The sequence below is a fragment of the Neomonachus schauinslandi genome, chromosome 3 (genome assembly GCF_002201575.2).
Source record: "Neomonachus schauinslandi chromosome 3, ASM220157v2, whole genome shotgun sequence".
Classification (NCBI taxonomy): domain Eukaryota; kingdom Metazoa; phylum Chordata; class Mammalia; order Carnivora; family Phocidae; genus Neomonachus; species Neomonachus schauinslandi.
Window position 1 is genome coordinate 84382692 of NC_058405.1, and position 22816 is coordinate 84405507.

Here is a 22816-nt window from a genome sequence, read left to right on the forward strand (position 1 = left end):
GCACGCACAGCTCTCCTGCAGTAGCGGCAGCAGTGAACAGTGAGCCGTGCCTGGAACCTCAGGCCACGCTGCTGAGCTCAGCACCCTGGGAGGAAGGAGGCTCTGATGGGGGGCAGGTTTGGGGAGGGCTGCCCCTGTGGTGGGGGAAGGGAGGCAGGGGGACTGTGCGTCTTTGCCATCCCCTCGTGGGGTGACGTTCAGGGAGCAGTGGAAACCCCCACTGGTGTGGGTGATCCTGAGGACACCGGCGCGTGTTGGTGGGGAGGTGGAGGCACGAGCCCCCTGGGAGGAGCCGTGTTCACATGGCGCAGGCTGACCAAGCAGGTGGAGAGGACGGGCAGCCCTCCCTGCTGTGCAGAGCCAGTACTGAGGGCACAGGCGTGGTGTGCAGTTGGCAGCTGTGGATGCCCAGCCAGACCCTGCGGTGGAGGTGAGCACGGGGATGAGCTGCCCCAACTCGCCCGAGATCCCAACTGGAAGGGAGGAGGGATGGTAGAGTGGGCCTGTGATAGGGAGCGGGACTGAACGAGATTGTTTAAATCTCAAGAGATAGAGCTAGGCTAGCTGGCAAGTCAAAGTCTCCCGTGCCCCAGTGGGAGGCCTCCAACCCCCTACACACCGAGGCCCCCCCCCCCCGCCCCAAAGGAGGCCACAGAGCCCAAGTGCCCAGTCTCTGTGGAGGCTGACCTTGGCGTGGGCGGCAGTGACAAGGCTAGCCCACCTCTCCGGCGGCCTGGTCCTGTACAGCTTGGAGGGGATGCAGCTGGGCAGCAGCTCCTGGACAGCCTTGCTCCCCGCCGAGGCGCCGAGCTGCACGTAGCAGTGCTGGGCCAGCAGCTGCACCAGCTCTTCCTCCTGCACAACCCGGGAACAGACATGGGGGGAGGGGCTCTGACGTCCCTGCCTCGTCCTGGCTCTTGTCCCAGCACAGGGGAGACGACCAGCCCTCAGGCAAGAGCCAGGAACGTGAGCAGTCACCTGTCCTGTCACCTCTGTTAGGCCGGACCTGCCTCGTCCCCAGCACACTGGAACCACAGTGTGCCCAATAGGCCCCAGGAGGCTGTTGTCCTGCTGGCAGGCTGGAACTTCCCGGCAGCCTCAGCCCGAGCCCCGCAGGTCCTCTGCCCGAGCCACTCTCCCAACTCTCAGGTAGACAGTGAGTGTCGGGGAGGGAGCTCTGAGGCCTGGGTGGAACCCCAACACTGCTGTCTGAGTAGGGTAAATGTGGGCAAGGCCTTTACCCTGTCTTACCCAGTGCCCACTTATCACGGGTGACCAGTGGCCAGCCCTGTGTGGCTTCTGCAAGGATCCATTCAGGCAGGATCCTGTGTGAGGCACCAGCATGGCCCGGCATGGGGCTAGGGCTCCCTGCTTCAGGGCCCCATGGGTGCCGGGCAGCTCTCTGCTCTCTGGGAGACCAAAGCCTGCAGAGTTACCTAGCTGCCTGCCTCTCTGGGGTCTGTCTCTGCGCCCCTGTCTCTCCCTGCCCACTGCCCCATTTCAGGCAGGCCTCCAGGCTTGCTGCAGCCAGCTCCAAGCCTGAGAGCAGTATCCTCCTGCCTCAGGCCCGGGAAGGTCTGCAAGCACAGGGGTAGTGCAGCTCCGGGGACCAGGTGCATGACCCCCTCCCCGGATGCTCACAGCCTTACAGCTCTGGCTCCTCTCTGCACTTTCCAGAGGGCCTGAGCCTCAGAGGGGACATTAACGCTCTGAGGTCCCACTGCCAGGAAGCGGCACAGGTGGGACTGGAACTTGAGCACGAGGGCTCTAAGGCCGTCTTCCTATTGCCCCACGAACAGCTGTCGTGGGGAAGCCAGGTGGGCCTGGGGCTGAGGGAAGGCCTCCCCCACCTGCTGCTGGTGCGTCGGACCCCAGAAGCCTGAACAAACCTGTGGGCCAAGGCTGGGAGGGGACAGCTTGCACACCCAGCAGAGGGGCCTGGGGACCTGCACTCCGAGAACACGTTCCTGGCTTCTCCCTTCTCCACGTTCCTCACATCCCGTTCCGTGGGGTGCTCCCTGATGGCCGCAGCCCCGACCTGACCTGGAACACGGTGCTCCCCCAGGCTGGCTGACGGGTCCGTCTTGGGGCAGTGGGGTCCCCTCACCTTCTCAAAGCTGTACTCGCCAGACCAGACCCCGTGCAGCACTTGGCGGTAAATGAGCTGGGTACTGACGGAGTCCTCCTGGGAGTCATGCCAGGGGGTGAAGAACTCCTTCCGGAAGTAGATGCGCCAGGGCGCCTGGCGCTCGTTCTCGCCCCTCTCCCGGGCCAGCTGCTCACACTGGGCGACCGCATCCATCACGTGGTCACGCCCGCTGCCCAGGGACCAGAACTGAGGCCAGAATCAGGGGCAGCAGGGGTTAGCGACTGCTGTGTGCCAGGCCCCGCAGGGGACACCCACCCTCAGGACGCACAGGTGGAAGGGTGTGCTCGGCTGGGCCTCCGGGAGCCCGAGGACTTTCCCCACATGGGGGCATGGCCTCCCTACAGGCCCTGTCCCAAAGGAGGCAGGGATTGGTGTCCAAGGCTGGCATGCAGGGGTTGTAACACTTGGATCGGTTGACTGGCATGAGCATGTCTGAGTCGGAGGTTGCGGGCATGAGGGTATGTGGGAGAGGCTGGGAGAGGATGTGAGGTTCAGGTGGGGCTGTGCTGGTGTGACCCTCCGATCTGGGGCACAGGAGTCTGTGGCTCCCTGGCACAACGGGGCTTCCAGCAAGATGTGTGAGTGCCTGGTCTATGTGTGGGCTGCTCAGGTGTGGCAAGGGACCTACAAGATGTGTGTGACACTGGGGCCAAGGTGCAGCCACTGGGCTGAGTATGTGGGTGTTCGGGCAGGAGGACAGGTTACCTCTGTGTGTGTGCGTGTGTGTGTGTGCTCTGTCTGACGGGGGCAGCAGTGGCCAGGTAAACGTGGTAGGAGGGCTCGAGCTGGCCTGCATGTACGAGGGAGGTGGGAGATGGATGGGGCACCTGGCGGTACCTTGTCGTACACAGCCACCTGCAGAGAAAAGCCCAGGTGGTCGCTGAGGCCCTGCTTGTGGGCAATGTGTAGGCAGACTTCCCGAGATGTCGAGGCAGAGTCGACCATGACAGTCAGGCTCTCTCCAGTCACCAAGACAACATGGATCGGGATGTGCTTCTTGGACTTGACTGCCTGGGGACAGAGGAAGACTCAGGCCCTCCCATGCGTAGGGAGGCTGAGCCCAGGCGTGACCCACAGGGACCACAGGCGCAGAAGGCACCACGAGAGGTGGAGGGGCCCAGAGGACATGCTTCCTGCTGGCAGGTGCTGGAGGAGCCACGGGGGCTGGCAGCATCCCACACTGGTGGTCTCCCACCCTTGCTGGCCCCTACCTGCAGCTCCAGCCAGGTGGGGGGCTCCGTGCGCACTCGGTTGGCATAGGTGCGTCGCAGGCGCTCTGCACAGAAGGGCCCGTAGGCAGCTGGCCCTTTATCAATGAAGTTCAGCAGATACTGGTGGGAGAGGGAGGGAAGGGGGAGACACTGAGAACGGAGGCCACTTTCCACTTCCTGCCCAGACAGATTCTAAAAGTCATAATACTCATGGTAACTAAGCGAGGTGATGAATGTGGTAACTGACCTTATTGTGGTAATAATTTTGCAATATATACCTATATAAAATCACTACATTGTACACTTTAAATTTAAATCTGGAAAAAATAAAAATAAAATAATAATATTCAATGTTGGCAAAAGTCTGTTGAGATGGGCACTCTCTCACACCATGAGAAGGAATATAAATCGGCACAGCATTTCTGAGGACCAATTTGTCACTATGTTTGAAGTAGTGCATAGTTGAAAAATGTGCATACTTTTTGACCCAATAATTCAGACCTGTCTCTATATATGGTGTGTATGGTGGTGAGCAACTGGAAGATGGGCCCCAAATGTCCATCAGCAAGTTAAATACTCCCTGGGATAGCTATATAGAGATGGCATTTGGGAAAAGTTTACCCCATGAGAAGACACTTACGGAGGTAGGTGAAAAATGCAGGAGAGTCAATATTTAAAACATGTCTGACAAAATCTGTTGAAAATCTTTTTGCCTCACAGATAGATTTTGTGAGGAGATGCAGCCTGGAAGAGTTTGCTGGTGTCTAGAGTGGCCCAGGTGCCCAGGGCAGACTGCCCCATGACCACGCCTCCTGCTGTCCCTGAAGGGACATGAGAGGAAGTGAGATTGTCTCTTGTCTGATCACAAGTACGACTGTAACACCACAAAAGGCCGGGAACAACAGAAGGTCCCTCTGGGTGTGGGGATGGCTTTTGTTCTCTTTTTAGACTGGCCGCATTTCCCACACATTACTCTTACAGTCAGAACCAAAGCTCTATTAAACAGCGAGGCCTGGGGCTTCGAGCACTCGGGAGCACCTGTCAACACCCCGCCTCCAGGTTTAGTTCTGAGGACTAGAGGGAGATGCGGTAGGCAGTCCCCAGTCAGTGCCCACTCCTGGGACACTTCTGTCTTTTCAACGCACATATCACCGACCACCTCACTGTCTCCTCAGAATAGCTGTCTTGGTGCCTGAGCCCAGACCTGAATAGGGGCAGGAAGGAGCCAGGTCCAGAGTCTTCTTTTAAAGATGGGGAAACTGAGGCCCAGAAGGCACAGCTGCCCGCCGTGGCCTGCAGGGCTGGGATTTCTGGACCTGCTCGAAAGCCCAGAGCCAAGCCATGCTTGCTGTAACCCACCCTTCAGCCCCTGCCCTGGGCCCTCCCCACCTTCATGAACCTCTCGGAGGGTGGGAAGCAGCCCAGGCAAAGGCTGAGCAGGATCCAGCCCCGGGCCAAGCTGCTTGTTTTGAAGTTCTCTGACAGCTGCTTGCAGATCTGGCAGTAAATCTCATCCCTGAAAGACACACACCGCTGGGAGGCCAGGCTGGGGGCTGGCTCTGGGTGAGGAGACAGAGGTGCCTGGGCACACAGCTCCTTCTGTGCCCCTGGGTGGGGCCATGTACACATGGTGACCTCCAGTCTCCTCAACTCCAACTGCCTTTGCTGGGCTCCCCTGCAACATCCCTGGCCCACCCTGGACCCTGTCATCTCCCAGGACTGTGCCACCTCCAATGTTTTTCCAGGGCTCTATGCACCCACTCTCATTGGACCTCATTTTCTACCTCATCCCTCGGGCCTTTGCTCCCTCCTTCACCCGCTCTGTTCACAACACCCTGGCCCTCCAGCTGGGAGGTGCGGCTGCAGGCAGTGCCCAGGGGTCTCCAGTCAGGCCCTGCCCCCAGTGGCCCCACCCAACCCAATCTGCTCCTTTCCTCAAGTTCACGGTCATCTCCAGCCTTCTCCATCACCTTGAGGCCCAGTCCCTCCCCCACCCCTCAACGCAGCCATCCCTCCAACTACAGAGAGGAGTGGAGATTCCATGGAGAATCCCTCGACTCCTCCCCTCCTGACCAGTTCCCATTCATACAGGCTCATGAGCCTCTCTTCTCTGCCTTCTCTTGGGGAGGGGGCTCTCCTGGGTCCCTCCTGCTGACCCAAGCCTCTATCATCTTATACAAGGGTCCTGTTAGCCCCTCCAACCTCAACATATCCAGAGGCCAGCATCTTTCTCCTAATTACTCAGTGGTGATGATTCTCAATGTTTAACAACCAACTCTCCTAGGGAAAAAGCTCTGATTTGTTGCATTTGCCAATTTCTATGGTGTAAATATTCCCACCAATGCCAGTTTCAAGCTACTAACACGATGTCACTGAACACAGAGTTGGGAAGAGATGTTTACCATCGCTCTCATGGGCCAGTACAGTCAGCTCTAGCCACTTCCTCTTTTGGCAGTCTCTACAGGTACCACCATCAACCATTTCACTCAAATTGGAAGTCTGGAAGCCCTCATGACTCCTCGCATCAGCCAGCCACCTACCATCTGTCTCCTGGATATTTTCTCTGTCCCCCTTTCTCTGTTCCCGCTCCCTAGGCGATCCCTCATCAGCTTTCTGGGGACCTCTGCAGCAGCCCTCTCCTGGCCTCCCACCCCCTGGCTCTATCCCTCCATGTCACTGGCAGGAAGACCTTTCTGGAATTCAAATATAATCATGGTCTTCCCTTCCCTTTCTTTTTTTTTTTTTTTTTTAAGATTTTATTTATTTATTTATTTGACATACACAGAGAGAGAGCAGGAGAGCACAAGCAGTGGAAGCTGCAGAGGGAGAGGGAGAAGCAGAGGGAGAGGGAGAAGCAGACCCCCCGCCGAGCATGGAGCCTGATGTGGGGCTCGATCCCAGGACCCTGGGATCATGACCTGAGCCAAAGGCAGTCGCTTAACCAACGGAGCCACCCAGGCACCCTGGTCTTCTCTTTCTTAAAACTTTTCCTTACTTCTCCTAGAATTGAATTCAAACTCCATGCCCCAGCAGTGACAGATCACTTGGAATTCCAGACCCTCAGGCTGTTTCAGGATTCTGTGACCCTGTTCACCTTCTCCCTTTGTCTGGTGAACACCCTTCCTCCTTCCCACCCCACCCAGCCTAGGAAGGCATTATGACTAGTCCTTTGTTCTCTCACTGGACCCCCATCTTAGCATAAGCAGTTATTGTGGGTATCTGGCTTCTCCCATGCTCCCCACTAAAGAATGAGCTCCCAGAGGACAGAGACCTGTTGCCCTCTTCTCTGCATCCCCAACCCTCAGGCTAAGGCCGGGCCCTGAGCAGGTACTTAAATGCTTATTGCCATTTGCAACAACATGAATGGAGCTAGAGAGTACTATGCTAAGCAAAATAAGTTAGTCAAAGACAAATACCATTTAATTTAATCAATATGTAGAATTTAAGAAACAAAACAGATGAACAGAGGGGGAAGAAAAAGAAAGGCAAAACAGAAAACAGACTCAACTATAGAGAACAAATGGAATGTTGCTAGAGGGGAGGTGGGTGGGAGGATGGGCTAGATGAGTGATAGGTATTAAAGAGTGTAGTTGTTGTGTTGAGCACCGGGTGTTGTATATACATGATGAATTGCTAAACTCTACACCTGAAATTAATATTACACTGTATGTTAACTAACTGGAATTTAAATAAAAACTTGAAAAAAAAAAAACATTTATTGAATGGGTGGCTGGATGTGGAGTGGGCATTTGCTTTGTCTTGGAATCTGACTAAGACCCCAGAGCCAAGGACAAACAGATGATAATGCTCAACACTCTAAAGAGATACATTCTTGTAGAATTTATCAAAGGATGGCAGAACCAGTCTAGCTACTGACATCTCCTGCATAAGAGAAGATGAAAAATTTGAAAGGCGATTCCTGAAAGGGACTTCATGGAAGTAGAGAAATCTTTGGCCCATCTCTATTCCCTCCAAGTGATGCAGAGCTGGGGAGACCCCAGGAAAACTGTTAATAGAGATGGGGCTGTCTGCCAGAGAGAGAGCCATCTCACTCCCTATCTGAGGTATGCTGAACCCCAGAAGCCCATTGGTCTACTCCAGGGTACTGGTATGGGGCACAATGACAGAGTTCTTAAGAGTATTTGACTTATGTATGCCCCAGAGACACAAGTTAGGGGCCTCTATGAACAAGAGACTAGCATCTGATTCCCCCCTAATTCTAAGCTACCCCTGATGGGAGAGAGAACAGACAGGAGCCGGGAGTTACACTTGGTGCGGCAAGCATGGAAGGGCTTTCTGTTGACTAAGAGGATGCCATAGAAGAAGCTGGGACTCAGGCATCTTGATGGGATCCCACACAAACAGGCAGCCCATCATTCCAGAAGAGCCCAGCACTAAGAGGCTGTGGTATGTTCAATTAGGGGCTAGATTTGAGAGCAAGTCTCAGTGGATCACTGAAAGTGTCAGCCCCAGCTAGAGGACAGCACAGTGTGTAAGTGCCTTTAGAGGTATCTGAAGAACCCACAGTGCATCTCATTTGGACACAGCTTATACATGCCTGCCATCTTGGAGGATATGGCGGCCAGTGAGGATTAACATGAGAGAACTACCAATAGAACTAAGTTAGAAGAGTTGCCAGGTTGGTGTCACACAGGCAGCTAAAACTGGGGTAGAAACCCTACAGCCTTATTGGCTTGAAAAACCAGAGGACAGAGTTTGGGGTGCCCAAACCCAGCAGTTGAAAGTGAGAAGGGAAATCCTGGAAAGAAGAGAACCAGAAAAGAAGAGTTATCAATTTTGCATATAAAATCTTCCTAAATCTCTGGCTGGCCCCTGATCTACACATGTGTGGGGCGGACTCCAGGAATCCCAGCAAAGGCTAAAATAACTGACCATGGATTCCATCTGCTGCTCACTACAGGGAGACAAAGTTTGAATCCAGCCAAGGTAACTGCCTGTCAAAACAAAAGTCAACACTCTTCGAAAGAATATAACAGATTCCAGAGTCTCTAAACATATCATCCTCAGTGTCTCGGATATAACCCAAAAGTAATATAATTATGAGGGAATAACAGTCCAGTACTAGATGTGTGAGGAAACAGAAAAACACGACCATTCTCAAGAGGAAAGGCAGTCAGTGGGAACTGACCCCAAGATGACTTAGATATTGGATTTAGCAGAAAAGGTTTTAAAACTACCATCACTGCTCAAGGACACAAAGGACACTATGCTCATAGTGAATGAGTGAACAGGAAATCTTGGCAGAGAAATAGAAACTGTAAAAAGAACCAAGTGCAAACTCTAGAACTAAAACATATAACATCTGAAATTAAAAAAAAAATTGTTACCTGGGTATAACAGCAGACTAGGGTAGTTAAGACAAAGACCAGTTAATCTGAAGATAGATCAATAGAAATTAACCAATCTAAAGAACAGAGAGGAAAGAAAAGAAAGAGGAATAGACCCTTAGGGACCTAAGGGATGATATCGAAGACTCTTACATATGTTTAATTAGAATTCAAAAGACAAGAGAGAGAGAGAATAAAATAGAAAAAAGTATCCGAAAAACTAATGGTCAAAATTCCCCAAATTTGGTAAAAAATAATAACCCAAAATATTTAAACCCCTAAAATATAGTAGTCTGTTTTTCAAAGCAGTATACATATTTCTTAAAATTTATATGAAAAGACAATTCCTGGGGCCCCTGGGTGGCTCAGTCATTAAGCGGCTGCCTTCGGCTCAGGTCATGGTCCCAGGGTCCTGGGATCGAGCCCGCATCGGGCTCCCCGCTCTGTGGGGAGCCTGCTTCTCCCTCTCCCACCCCCCACCCCCGCTTGTATTCCCTCTCTCGCTGTCTAATAAATAAAATCTTTTAAAAAAAAAAGACAATTCCTGTAAAGCAATACATATATAATATAAATGAGGAATTTACTCATTTACAGGGCCCTGCATAAAAGCCTATTATAAAACGAATCACTACCCCATGATACACCTGTTCTCCTAAAACTCGCTTTACCCATGGGTTTTAACACAGATAAAGTGGAGAACTCTTAATGGTTATGATATCTATTGTACTCAGGCCTAGGCTGTAGGCCCCAGGACAGGGAGCAGGGAGAGGACAGGCTGTCTTAGGGGGCAGGCAGAGGAGGAGGCTGTGGCCATGGACTGAGAGCCAGTGAGGGGTTCTGATGTTCTACATGGGGGTGAGGTGGGAATGGGGACTGACCTGAGGTTAGGCCGCAGGATAGCATAGCCCACAATGAAGTGCACCTTCTCCAGGTTGGACATGGGTCGGTCTGTGATAGGGCCATCAGGCTCAAATGCTTCCTCTCCAATATTCAGCTGGCTGGTTACCTTGAAACCCAAAGGAGGCGGTCAGGAGAGCTGTGATGCTCCCCATTTGCAAAGGAGGAAACCAGGTGCAAGGAGGGAAGCAAAAGCTTGGGATCCTGTGGCAGGCCAACAGCAGGGCTGGAAGCAGACTAAAGCCCCCTTACCCTGGGCTCACCTGGCCTGTGATCCTGGAGGACCGCTTTAGCTTCATGGAGGAGATATCCTTGCTCCCTCTGTCCCTGCGGCTGGGTCTCTGCAGATGGAGACAATTCCTGAGGGAAGTTGTGCCAGGACGGTACTTTGATGATGATGCTGACCCCACAGTCACCTAGACAGAGCTAGTGTCCACCTCTCCCAGCCATTTCCTGGCCCAATTTACAAAGCCGCGTGCAGCCCTTCATCTTGGCTGAGCTTTGCAACACTTAGAGATGTGCATCCTCCTCTTCCCTTCTGGGTCAGGAAACAGAGGCAAGGGGAGGTGAGACACTTCCTAAGACTACTCACATAACCAGCTCTCAGGGAGGGCTCAGGACCATTCTGATTCCAAAGCCTTACCTCTTGCCAGTAAAGCCCTCCAAGGTAGGGCCAGCTCTGAGCCCAGGTGCCCAGGACAGCCCTGGGCCCTGGTCATGCTCAGTGAAAATTTCATGATTTGGAATACCATCTGCCCCCTGTAAGGTGGGAGCTCGGAGCTCTGCCAGAGGATCAGAAGAATCTAAGCTTCAAGGCCTGTGCTGGGTGGGGTGGTGGGGCTTGTCCCCAGCTATTAGGATCTGTTGGTCTCCTGAGGCAGGAGTCCCACCTTGTCCTGAGAGCATCATGAGAAGTTGCTGCCAAAATTAGAGCTCAGTGTGGAACTGGGCTTGGGTTGGGATCAGTGGGGTTGGGGTTTGGGGTAGAACTGGTTTGCCACACAGGGATGGACTGCAAAATACCCTAGCTGGCAGGTGAGGGTGGGCAAGGCTGGCTCTGCTCACTGCTCCTGTGGGAGGCACACAGCAGGTGCTTAATAAATGTGCGTAGGAAGAAAAACTTGAGATGTGACTTCTGGGAGGCCATTCCTGCTTCTCCCTGTGCTCACCCTCCAGAGGTGCAGAGTGGCTGGACCACCACCCAGGGTCCTGAGTGGCCCCCAGTGATCCACATCCTCCGGCATTTCTACCCACCACAGTATGTGACTTATGAGACTAGGCATTGCAGCTTCCTCTCCTAGTTCACTTAGTCTGGGGAAGTCCAACTGTGAGAATGCTGGGGCAGCCTTGTGGAGAGGCAAGACCTGAGGCCTCCTGCCAGCAGCTATGTTAGGGAGCCATCTTGGAAGTAAGTACTGGAGCTCTGGTCCAGCCTGGAGAGATAGCAGCCCTGTCCGTGGCCTGACTGCAATCTTAGGACAGACCCTGAGCCAAGACAACCAGCTAAGCCACTCGTCACCCTCAGAAACTGTGTGAAAGAATACGTGTACTGTTTCAAGCTGTTAAATTTGGGGGGGGTGGGGAGGTAATTTGTTACCCAGCAATAGATAACGAATATGTTCTGCAAAACCAATGCTTCTAGAGATCCGGGGTCAGGGCTTAACTTGGGCAACTTCCCACATAACTCCGGGACCAAGTCTGGCCATGTGATCTCAAGCTGCAGACTTCCTTAGATTTCTATGCAGTTAGTCTGCACACAGGACCCTGCAGGTGTCTGAGCAGAGTCCCAGACACTGGATGTATGGGGTGCTGTGATATTGTGATTTATAGTAAGAAATAAATATTTGGTCTTCATCCCCATTCCCGGCACAGAGCTCCTGAAACCCTTGGAATTTCCTGCAAATGAGGCAACTTTGAGAAACACCTAAGGATGGGGGCTGGTTGTCAGCGGAACCAACCCTGTGATTGGGGGATTGGAACTTCCAGTCCCCTCCCTCTCACCTCCACCTCTGGGCAGTGGAGAGGGGCTAGAGATTGATCACCAAGGGCCAATGATTTATTCTTCCTGCCTATGTAATGAAGCCTCCCTAAAAACCCAAAAAGATGGAGTTCAGAGAGCTTCGGGTTGGTGAACACGTGGAAATTTCGGGAGAGTGGCACGCTGGGAGAGGGGATGCAAGCGCCACCTTCCTTTCCCCAAACCTTGCTCTATGCATCTCTTCCATCTGGCTGTTCTTGCTTATATCCTTTTATAAAAACTGGTAATCTAGTAATTAAAGTATTTCCCTGAATTCTGTGAGTTGCTCTAGCCAATTAATCAAACCCAAGGAGGGGGTCGTGGGAACCCCTGATTTGTAGCCTGTGGATCAGGAGCACAGGTGGCAACCCGGACTTGCGACTGGCATCTGAAGTGGGGGGTCGTCTTGTAGGACTGAACCCTTAGTCCGGGATCAGACACGGCCTCCAGGTCGATAGGTTCCAGGTGAGGGGAACTGTGGCACACCCAGCTGGTGTTGGAGAACTGCTTGGTGTGGGGAACCCCCCCCCCACCGGGACTGGTGTCAGAATTACGGGCCGTCCTGGGGGTCCTGCTGCGGGCGGTCCTAGTGCTGCCACTGCTGTGTAATTCCTTTGAACTATTCTTGGTGAGTTCTATTAAGATGACATCATGAAACCGAGGCCTTGGGAAGGACTTCCGACCGAAAGTGAATGTGAATGAATCTCCCATCAGAGGGCAGGATAGACCACAGGCCAAGAACGGGTCTTTGAATCCACTAGAATGGATTCAAAGCCCAGTTCTGTCACACTCACTCCCTGTGATCTGGGGACAAGTCACTTCACTTCTCGGCTTCTTCCGCTGTAATAAACTTACTACTCCCTACTTCATAGGGCTGGCTCCCCTGGGGATTAACTGAAGAGGGAACTGGCACACAGCATGCCATCTATCAGTAACAACACCGGTTGTTATCACTGTTCTGTGCGTTTGAATTCCGTTGAAGTCAAACCTACAACCCAGAGCCTGGAAGGCCCTTTTTGATACTGACCGTATCACTCAGAAACTCCTGGGCATCATGCCTGACTCATGAGTTCCTGAGCGCGAGTCAGGTTTAGTGGCTGATGCTCACTCCATGTCTTGCCCACTTCAGGTCCAGCTTCCACGGGGCCTTGGCCTGGGCGACACCAGGGCCCTGCCCTGCCCCGGCCCCCTCACACCACGCACCTGTGTAGACCCACGGTGCTGTGGAGACTGGGCGCTGTTCTTTCTGCCCAGGGTGTCGTGGATCTGCCGCATCACTGAGCCGCCATGCAGGCCGTTCCTGGCAAAAAGCACTGGCTCTGGAAGGTCACCCATGAACCTCAGGATGATGCTCCACACGGCCAGGGCGGCCTGGGGAAACGGAGACAGGGGGCTCAGCTGGAACGCAGCTAGCAGTCTGGGGCCCACAGTGATCCCTTCCCTTCCTCATTCCCTCTGAACCAGGGGGAGGCCTGAGCCACTAGAAGCCAGAGAACCACTGGGTACCGAGCAGTCGGCTTCATCCTCATGGTAGAGCAGCGGGTAGCGCAGGGGCCGCCGGATGTGCGTGTGGCTGGCCGATTTCTGGAAGTAGGTTGCAGCAAACCTGGGGAAGGTGTATTCGGCCAGGCTGTCCGTGTCGTCCTCAAACTCCTCCACCATGGGGACGGTGTCCAGGTCAACCTCGGGCAGCTTCTGGGTCCCTGCTTCCAGGTCCTACGTGCCCGTGAGAGGGAGGGTCAGGGGTCAGCTGTCCCTTCAGATGCTAGCCAGCAGGGTGTGCCTCTCTGGAGGCCAGGGAGCCCCAAGACAGGCCTGTCTGATTATCGGCTGGGTGCCGCATGAACCACGCCCCCTTGTGTCTGAGACCTCTTCCACCACCTCACCGGGTCAGTGGGCCCCTGCTGGGCAGTTCCTCCTGCAGAAGTGGTCTCAGCTGCCCCGACTGCACGGCGTGTGTGTGTGTGTGCGCGTGCGCGTGTGCGTGTGCATATATGTGTGTGTGCGCGCGCATGCGCGGGTGCTCTGAGAGGGGGTCAAACACGCCGTGGGAAATGCCGCCTGGTTGAAAGCCCCACAGCATTTGCACGTTAAAGGTTCTAGGAAGTCTCCTAGGTAAGAAACCTGCTTAACTTGAAAGGGTCTGGCCACAGAAACTCATGCGCCCCTTTTCCTTGCTTGCTCACCCAGGACCGCAGGACACACTTCACCACCTCTTCTGTCAGCTCCCCTAACCCCCCAGCCGAGCCTTGGCTTCTCAGTGAGCCTGGAGGCTGACTGCGGTCAGGAACTGAGCGGCGTCCTCCATCCCCTGCCAGGCCGGACCCCTGAATGACAGGGCCCATCTTACCTCAAAGCGCTGTGGGGCCTGGCCCTCCTGCCCACCGACCACGGAAGGGAGGAAACCGAACACTTGCTCCACCATCTCCGTGTCCGTGACGGTGTCGTAGATGGACTGCCGTTTCCGGGTGGGGAGAGCACTTTGGCTCTTCTGCTCTTCAGCGGGGATGGCTAGAGGCCCCTGTGCATATGCCCCATGGAGCAAGGTTACCACAGGCCCAGCGGAGGCAAGCACCTCACTGAACCTCCTCCTGATGTGATTTGTTCAAATCAGTAAGCTTTCCTCTAAAATCCTAGAATTTAATAACTAGCATGACTAGAGATCAACCACCCTGGGCTTTTCGTTTCCCATGGAGAATCAGAGGTCCAGAGAAGGAGGGCTGCCTGACATGGTCCCTGAGCTACTGCCTCAAACCCCAGGGGCCCCCAGAACCTAGCTGCCCACCTAGTCCCTTCACTCAAAGTGCACCAAGGCTCCACTAGGAAATGTCCCTGGGCCTGTACTAACTAGTGCACAGGTGAGGCTGATCTGTGGTCTGTCTGGGGCTACCTGAGAGCAGAAGCCTGCTGTGGACGTGTCTGAGGGTCTGATGTCTTACTTGTCCTGGCCACTGCACTACTAATGTGCTCAGCAGACCCAACTTTCATCCCTAGAGCAGGCGTAGACTTCATCCTAGCCTTTTCCTTATCAGTTTCCAAATGAGCGAGTACTGAGGAAAGAGGTTGACTCTCGGGTGCTCGCTAGAGGAAAGGGAATCACGAGGGTGAAATTTCAAAATGCAGGGATGTGCACCTTGCGCCACTGCCCTGCTCCCTGCCCGTCAGCCTCTCCTGCCCAGACGCTCACAGACTCCTCTTGGAATTTCTCTACCCCAGAAGTGTCATGCCACGGCCCAGTCAGCCAGGGGCCTTTGCCCTCCTCCACGGAGCTGTGGTCCCCCATAGCTCATCTGGCCCTGGTTTCCTATGTCGTTCAGGGAGGGATCAAGGAGTTCAGTTTCCAGGTTTCAGGCATAAGACCATCCTGCTGACACGATGCCTCTTCTATGTCACATCCCGCATGCTCCTGGGGGTGACCTAGATGTCCCAGACGGCCTGAGGACCTGCTGCAGTCATAAATTTGGACGTGGAGGAGATAGGAGTGTCTGGTGAGAGCTCTATGTCGCTGCTCATCCCTCCTGACTGCCTTCCTGCTATGGGCCCCAGTCAGCCCTCACCGGCCTAAGAGGGCACTGACCACCTACACTGGCTTTCTGCTGCCGGAAGTTCCGCCGGACAGCCATGCCCCTGGCATGCGCCTGTATGACCACCACTGCCTTCCTCTTGGCCTGGACTTGCTGGCGCACAAGGTAGCCCCTGCATAGCGCCTGCAGCTGGACCATCCTCTGCCACATGGTCTGGTACTGCTTTGCCAGCAGCTGGCTCCGGGCAATGGCCTGCAGGCGCTCAAAACCCAGGAGGATCTGTGGAGGCAAGAGGGACAGATGCTCAAAAGGAGGCCTGGGCCCAGCAGGGCAAAGAGCATGGAGAAGGCCTTCCCAAAGGGACAGAGAGAAAGAGAGGCAAGTCATACATCCCAGGAGACCTCACAAATTAGCTTCACAGTTATCTGCTTCTTGGCAAAGCGCTAGTGCTAAAATTTTATGCACCTACAAGAATGAGCATATTAAGTGAGTTATTACTTGCAAAGCACTGAGAACAGTCCTTGGCATGCAAATAAGTGCTAAATAAGTATTGTTAAACGGCATAGACAATAAAGTGCTCTCCTGGTGGCCAGTGATTAGAGAATTGGTTTGGATGTCACATGGGTGATGGGATTCCAGGGGCCTTGCTTATCACACCTAAAGCTAAGTCCAGCCAAATTGTCAGAAGCTAGTGCACCTGTGTGGAGGTCTATGGCTGGCTTCATTAAGCTAATCTCCGGGATCTTTAAAATAAAGAGGAAATAATAAATTGATAAACACCCACTTCTATGCTGCAAACATGCTTTGGTGCACAGCAGTCCCTGATCCCCTGGACGAGTCTTGTTGGCTTCTCAAAGACCAACCCATTGGGTGCTGGGGGTGTGGGGTCATGCTTCAACCTATAAGCTTGGAAGTTATACAGACCTGCATCCAAATCCCCAGCTCTACTGATTACTAGCTGTGTGCTCCTGGGAAAATTATTTAATCTCTCTATGCCTCGAGCTTATTGACACATGGGGTTGGTTTAACAATAAATAAAACAATGCATGCAAAGGAACGGTTCTAAGTAGACTTTCCGTCCATGTCAGCTGCTATTACATCCTTGTGAGCACAGTACATGGACAGGCCTGGGGTCAAATTTCAAAATGCAAGGATGTGCATCTTGTTGCTGTTCCCCTGTTCCCTGCCCTTCAGCCTCTCCTGTCCAGACCCTCAAAGGCTCCTCTTGGTATTTCTCTGGCCCCAAAGCATCATTCCACAGCCCAGTAACCAGGGGTCTTCACTCTCCTCCACAGAACTGTAGCCTCTCATAGCTCATCTGGTTCTAGTTTCTTGAGCCTGGTTTTCTGGCCTTGGTTTGCTGATGTGACCACTGCATGTCCCAACCACAGTCACATCAGTGACAAAGGCAAATGGTCAAGTGAGGCCCAATAGAGCATGGTTAAGGTTGCTCTGGTTCATTTGTTGAGCAGACACTCATTAGCAGTGCCTGTGGTCAAGAAAAAAATCAGAAGAGCTTGAAAGAGAGAATAATCCATCAACCTACTTTGTTGGCTGCAAATTGAGAAAAGACCATCATTATGTGATTTCAGAGCAGGCCATCTCATTCTAGCTCTGGAGATGCCCAAAATTCTGTAAGAGAACACACTGAAGCCCACAAACCGTGTGACCTGAGATGATGTTAAACAGTGTGTGGCGGGCTGAGGGCTGGTCGTTTGAAGTCTGTTGTGATGCATTAGTGATCTGATCCTCCCTGCCTGAGCTCTCATATTCACATGAACCAACTTTCAGCTGGAGCAGCCTCCCTAGTGAGTTCTCTCACCTGCTTGAAGTTCCGCCTGCTGTAGTAGCCTCTCCATCCAGCCTGGAGGGTCACAGCTGCCCGCCTCTGCCTCAGGAACTCCCTCCTAGAAGGGGAAATGCAAGTCCGAATGTGTGTGTAACAACCTCAGACATTTCAAAGGCTTTGGGGGGAAAATGATTTGAAGGGAAGAGGGATAATGAAATGTTGGGGAAAATGAACACATACATTATTTCTTTCCCAGACGCCTTCACAAACCAAAGACACACATGTTAAGAACTTAAATCTATTGCCAACTACTCAAATTTGTGAATTAGGACAGTCCAGTTTTTAGAGCAATCAGTAAATTTTTCCTCACTCCTTCCAAAGATCTATGAAAGGATAAAACTCATTTCCAACTTTTTACTCCTTGCCAAACTTTTCCTGATCCTCTGGCCAGTAGCCCAGGTATCTGCTGGGAACTAGGTCAGAATCCCAGGACCAGGGCTCCTCTCTGGAGGCAGGTCAAGGCAGGAGGGCAGCCCCCCAGGCCCTGGTAGCTTGGCAGCTCCATCAGACTGCTCCCCTCTGTAGGGTGGAAAGTGGGCTGAATATGGAGAGGGTAACCTGAAACATGACTTCTGGGGAAGCGAGCTTGGTGCATATAGATGTATCCTTTATCTCACACTTATCTGAGTTTCCTTATCACTGCTAATAATTTTTCAGGATATTTTCTTAGGCTTAGGACAGTAGGTCTCAACCATGTTAAAAAAATCATCTGGAGAAGTTCAATATTTATTGATGTCCGGGTCCTACCCATTCTGATTAAGTGAGAATCCTTGCTGATGGGTCTGGAGAATCTCTATCTCTCTTGCTCTAATGTTTTTTGATATATATATATACACACACACACACACACAGTATAAATATCTCCCCAGATGATTCTAATATGAAGCTGAAGTAAATAATTATCTAAAATAAAGATAATCTGTCTCCTTTCTAATACTTATACCAGTGGTTCTCAAACGGGGGTGATTTTGCCCCCAGCCCCGGGGCACATTTGGCAGTGTCTAGAGATATTTTGGGTTGCTATTACTGGGGGATGGGGGAGGAGGATGCTACTGGCATCTCATGAGTAGAGGCCAGGAATGCTACTAAACATCCCATAATGCCCAGGACAGCCCTCACAACAAAGATTTATCTAATCCAAAATGACAACAGAGTTGAAGTTGAGAAATCCTAATTTTTTTTATCTTTTCTTTAATATTCTAGTCTAACTGTATTGTCCAGAAGAACAAGAACACTATCAATTATCAATGATGATCACTTCTGGGAAGATGGAGTAGGCATACTTTTTCCTATTTCTCCTGCTGACTACAACTAAAAACCCTGTACATTTATATCAAACGAACATAAGAAGACTCTGAAATGTGGAGAGAAGAAGGCAGGCCAGTTATGGATCTCAGATCCAAGGAGCGACACAGTGCTAACTTCTCTGGGTTTTCTTTTTACCTCATATTCCCCAGAGTAGGAGCTGAAGAAGTCAGCAATCCAGAAAGGACAATGGGGACAGAACAGAAAAGCCCCAAGGAAAGCCTTCTCTTTCTACCAAAAGGCTTAGGGAAGGGGAAGCTTAGCAAGACAAAACTTTTAAATAAAAGCCACTCTACTCCAGTGAAAAACCACAAAACAACTGTGGTCCTAGCCCCACTTATACCAAAAAATGCCAAGTGGGGAGCCTAGATTTCTGCCCTTGCCAGGGTCGTGTCAGAGAAGGCTAAGTGGGAAGCCATCCTTGATGAGTGGTAATGAGCCTATCCCTCACAGTGTCAGTGGAGACCACTGGGGAATCCTGGACTTCCACAACCACTTGGCAGTAATGTGGTGCTCCTCCTCTCCATGCTGGAGTGGTGTCAGAGGAGACCCAGTGCAGAGGCAGGTCTTTCACCATCCCCCAGTGATAAGAATGTCACTCTCCCGCTATGGTATCAGTAAAGGCCATGTTCGGGTAGTAATAAGGCATTTATGGCCCTCCCAGCGAGGGTGATATCAGTGGAGGCCTACTGGGAAGCTAGAACTCCCACTCCCAGCCAGCAGTAAAAAGGAACCTCTACCTGCCTTGAGAGTCAGTAGAAGCCATGTGGAGAACTTGGATTCTCCCCCCATCTGACAGTAAATGGATGGCACCCCCACCTCCCCCTGCTAGAGTGGTGTCAGAGGAAGCCAGCTAAAACAGAACATTTAAACAAGACCCAGAGTTCTTATAATATAATAACCCAATTGTCCACGTTTCAATCTAAAATCTCTTATCATACTAAGTAAGAACCAGGAAAATATTAACTCGAATGAGAAAAGACAAGCAACATATGCCAACACTGACAGAAATGTTAGCCATTATAAAAATGCTTCAACGAGCAGTTATAAACACACTTGAAACAAATGAGAAAATACAAAGTCTCAGTAAAGAAGTAAAAGACATAAAGTAGAACCAAGTGGAACTGAAAAATATAATAACTGAAATAATAATACTAAAAAAAGCCCTCAGTGGATGGGTTTGGCAACAGATGGAGAGAAAAGAGGAAAGAATCAGTGAGCTTGAAGATAGAATGGTAGAAATTACCCAACCTGAAAAACAGAAAGAAAAGAGACCAAAATAAAGTGAATGGAGCCTCAGGCACCAGTAGGACTGTATCTAAATTTTTTTTTTTTTTTTGTCATTGGAGTCTTAGGAAGAAAGGAGAAAGAGGCAGTGCTGAAAAAGCATTATAAGAAATAATGGCTTAAAAGCTCATAAATGTAGCAAAAGATATAAACATACAGATTCAAGAAGCTGAGCAAACTTCAGACAGGATAAATTCAACAAAGTCCACATCAAGATACCTCATGGTCAAACTTCTGAAAACTAAAGGCAAAAAATCTTGAAAGTAACAAGAGAGAAACAATACATTACTTTTGGGGCAAAATGATTCATATTTCTCCTCACAAACCATGGAGCCCAGGAGTAAGTGGCACAATTATTTTCCAAGGACTGAGAGAAAAGAGCTGTTAACCCAGAATTTTATGTTACTGAAAATATCTTTCAGAAATGAAGGGGAAATAAAGACATTCTCAGATGAAGGAAAACTAAAAACACTAAGAGAATTGCCAATAGACCTATCCTAAAATAATAACTAAAGGAAGTTCTTTAAAGATAAAGGAAATGATAAAAGAAACCTTGGAATGTCAGAAAGGAAGAAAAAAAATAGTAAGCAACAATATGGGCAAATACAATAGGCTTTCCTCTCCTCTTGAGTTTTCTAAATCATGTTTGATGATTTAAGCAAAATTTGTAACACTAATGTTGTTCTAAATGTATGTAGAGGAAACATTTAAGGAAAATTATATTACAAATGGGAGAAGGTAAACGGACATAAAGGGAGATAAAATTTCTATGCTTCTCAAAGTGGTAAAATGATGACACTGGTAGACTGTCATAATTTGTGTATATATAATGTAATAGTAGAGCAACAGCTAAGAAAAGCTATAAAAAGAAATACACTCTAAAATACTATAAATAAATGAAAATGGAATTTTAAAAAATGTTTAGGTAATCCACAGTAAGGCAGGAAAAAGAAAACAGAAATTAAAAACAGAACAGAAAACAAAAAATAAAATGGCAGACTCAAGGTCTAACGTATAAATAATTACATTAAGCATAAAAAGCATAACTACACCAACTAAAAACCAGAGATTGGCTTAATAGATTTAAAAGCAAGACTGTCTATGACTTGAAATACAGGTTGAAAATAAAAGGATGAAAGATATATATCTTGCAAATAGTAACCAAGATAAAACAGAAGTGGCTGTATTATTATCAGATAAAGTAGACTTCAGAGCAAAGAAAATAACCAGAGACAAAGGGGGACATTACATGATGATAAAAGGATAAATCCACCAAGAAGATATAGCAATCCTAAATGTGTATGTACCAAACAACACAGCTGAAAAATATATGAAGCAAAAAATGATAGAACTAAAATGAAAAATGGGCAAATCCACAATTATGCTTGGAAACTTCAGCACCCCTTTCTCATTTCAAGCACCCTTAGAACACATAACAAGATAGTCCATATCCTGGGCCATAAGGGAAATGTGAGCACATTAAAAAGATTTAATTCATACAGAGTGTGTCTCCAACCACAATGGAATCAAACTAGAAATCAATAACAGTATGATAACAGGAAAATCTCCAAACACTTAGAAACTAAATGTATGTAGAGGAAACATTTAAGGAAAATTATATTACAAATGGGAGAAGGTAAATGGAAGTTCTGGCCAGTGCAATAAAGCAAGAAAAGTAAATAAAAGACACAAAGATCGGAAAGGAGGAAATAAGACTGTCCCTATTTGCAGATAATATAATTATCTACATAGAAAATTTCAAGAAATCCATAAAAAGTGAGTGACTTCAGCAAGGTTTCAGGAAACAAAGTCAACACACACAAATCGATTAATATTTTTAGACTAGCTATGAACACATCAATGTCAAAATTAAAAATACAGTACCATTTATAATCTCTCAAAAAAAAAAACCGCAATCTAGGTATAAACCTAAAAAAACATATACAGAACATGTATACCAAAAACTAAAAAACATTGGTGAAAGACATCAAAGAAGATCTAAATAAACGGAATTCATGGATTAGAAAACTTAACATAGTAGAGATGTCAATTCTCCTCAAATTGATATATAACATTAATTACTATCAAAATCCCAGCAAGAATTTTTTGTAGATATGGATAAGGTCTTTCTAAGATGTATATGGAAAGACAAAGAACCCAGAACAGCTAAAACAATTTTGAAAAACAAGGTAGGAGGAATCAGTCTACACAACTTCAAGACTTATTATGTAACTACAATCAACAAGACAGTGTGGCCCTGGCAGAGGAAGAGACACATGGATCACTGCAACAGAACAGAGAATGCAGAAACAAACTTGCAATATGCCCAACTGATTTTCGACACAGGTGCAAAATCAATTCATTGAAAGAAGGATGGATTTTTCAATGAACAATGCTGTAGCAATATCCACTGGGGGAAAATTTTTAAAAGAACCATAGCCTAAGTCTCACACGCTATACAAGATTTAACTCAAAATGAGAATGGATCTAAATGCAACTGTAAAACTATAGAGCCTTCTAGAAAATAAGACTGGACAAAACCTTCAGGCAGAGATCTTAGATGTGACACCAAAAGCATGCACCACGAAGGGAAATTTGATAAACTGGACTCCATCAAAACTAAAAATTTTGCTCTGCAAAGACCCTCTTAAGAGGACTTGAGGAGGGGGCGCCTGGGTGGCTCAGTTGGTTAAGCGACTGCCTTCGGCTCAGGTCATGATCCTGGAGTCCTGGGATTGAGTCCCGCATCGGGCTCCCTACTCAGCAGGGAGTCTGCTTCTCCCTCTGACCCTGCCCCCTCTCATGTACTCGTTCTCTCTCATTCTCTCTCTCTCAAATAAATAAATAAAATCTTAAAAAAAAAAAAAGAGGACTTGAGGAAAAACTATAGACTGGGAGGAGATATTTGCAAACCACACATCTAACAAAGGACTAGTATCTAGAATATATAAGTAATTCTCAAAACTCGACAAAGAGGGGCGCCTGGGTGGCTCAGATGGTTAAGCATCTGCCTTCGGCTCAGGTCATGATCTCAGGGTCCTGGGATCGAGTCCTACATCAGGCTCCTTGCTCAGCGAGGAGCCTGCTTCTCCCTCTGCCTGCCACTCCCCCTGCTTGTATTCTCCCTCTCTCTCTCCCTGGCAAATAAATAAATAAAATCTTAAAAAAAAAAAAAAAAAAAACCCCAAAAGCCCCAAGAACTTAACAAAGAATCCGATCAGAAACTGGG

At 49.7% G+C, this 22816-nt stretch overlaps 1 protein-coding gene across 1 annotated transcript in view; it reads right to left on the minus strand.

Annotated features, from left to right (window-relative positions):
- Positions 1-22816, minus strand: part of MYO7B (myosin VIIB) — a 77620-nt gene that overhangs the window by 12889 nt on the left and 41915 nt on the right. Inside the window, exons 19-30 of the mRNA XM_044913604.1 lie at positions 16969-17053; positions 15207-15425; positions 13973-14143; positions 13129-13338; positions 12826-12993; positions 9869-9946; positions 9587-9714; positions 4750-4876; positions 3361-3480; positions 2987-3160; positions 2108-2335; positions 688-855 (exon numbers count right to left, since the gene is read on the minus strand). Coding sequence (XP_044769539.1) covers positions 688-855; positions 2108-2335; positions 2987-3160; positions 3361-3480; positions 4750-4876; positions 9587-9714; positions 9869-9946; positions 12826-12993; positions 13129-13338; positions 13973-14143; positions 15207-15425; positions 16969-17053 — 1876 coding nt within the window. The remainder of the gene's footprint in view (positions 1-687; positions 856-2107; positions 2336-2986; positions 3161-3360; positions 3481-4749; positions 4877-9586; positions 9715-9868; positions 9947-12825; positions 12994-13128; positions 13339-13972; positions 14144-15206; positions 15426-16968; positions 17054-22816) is intronic.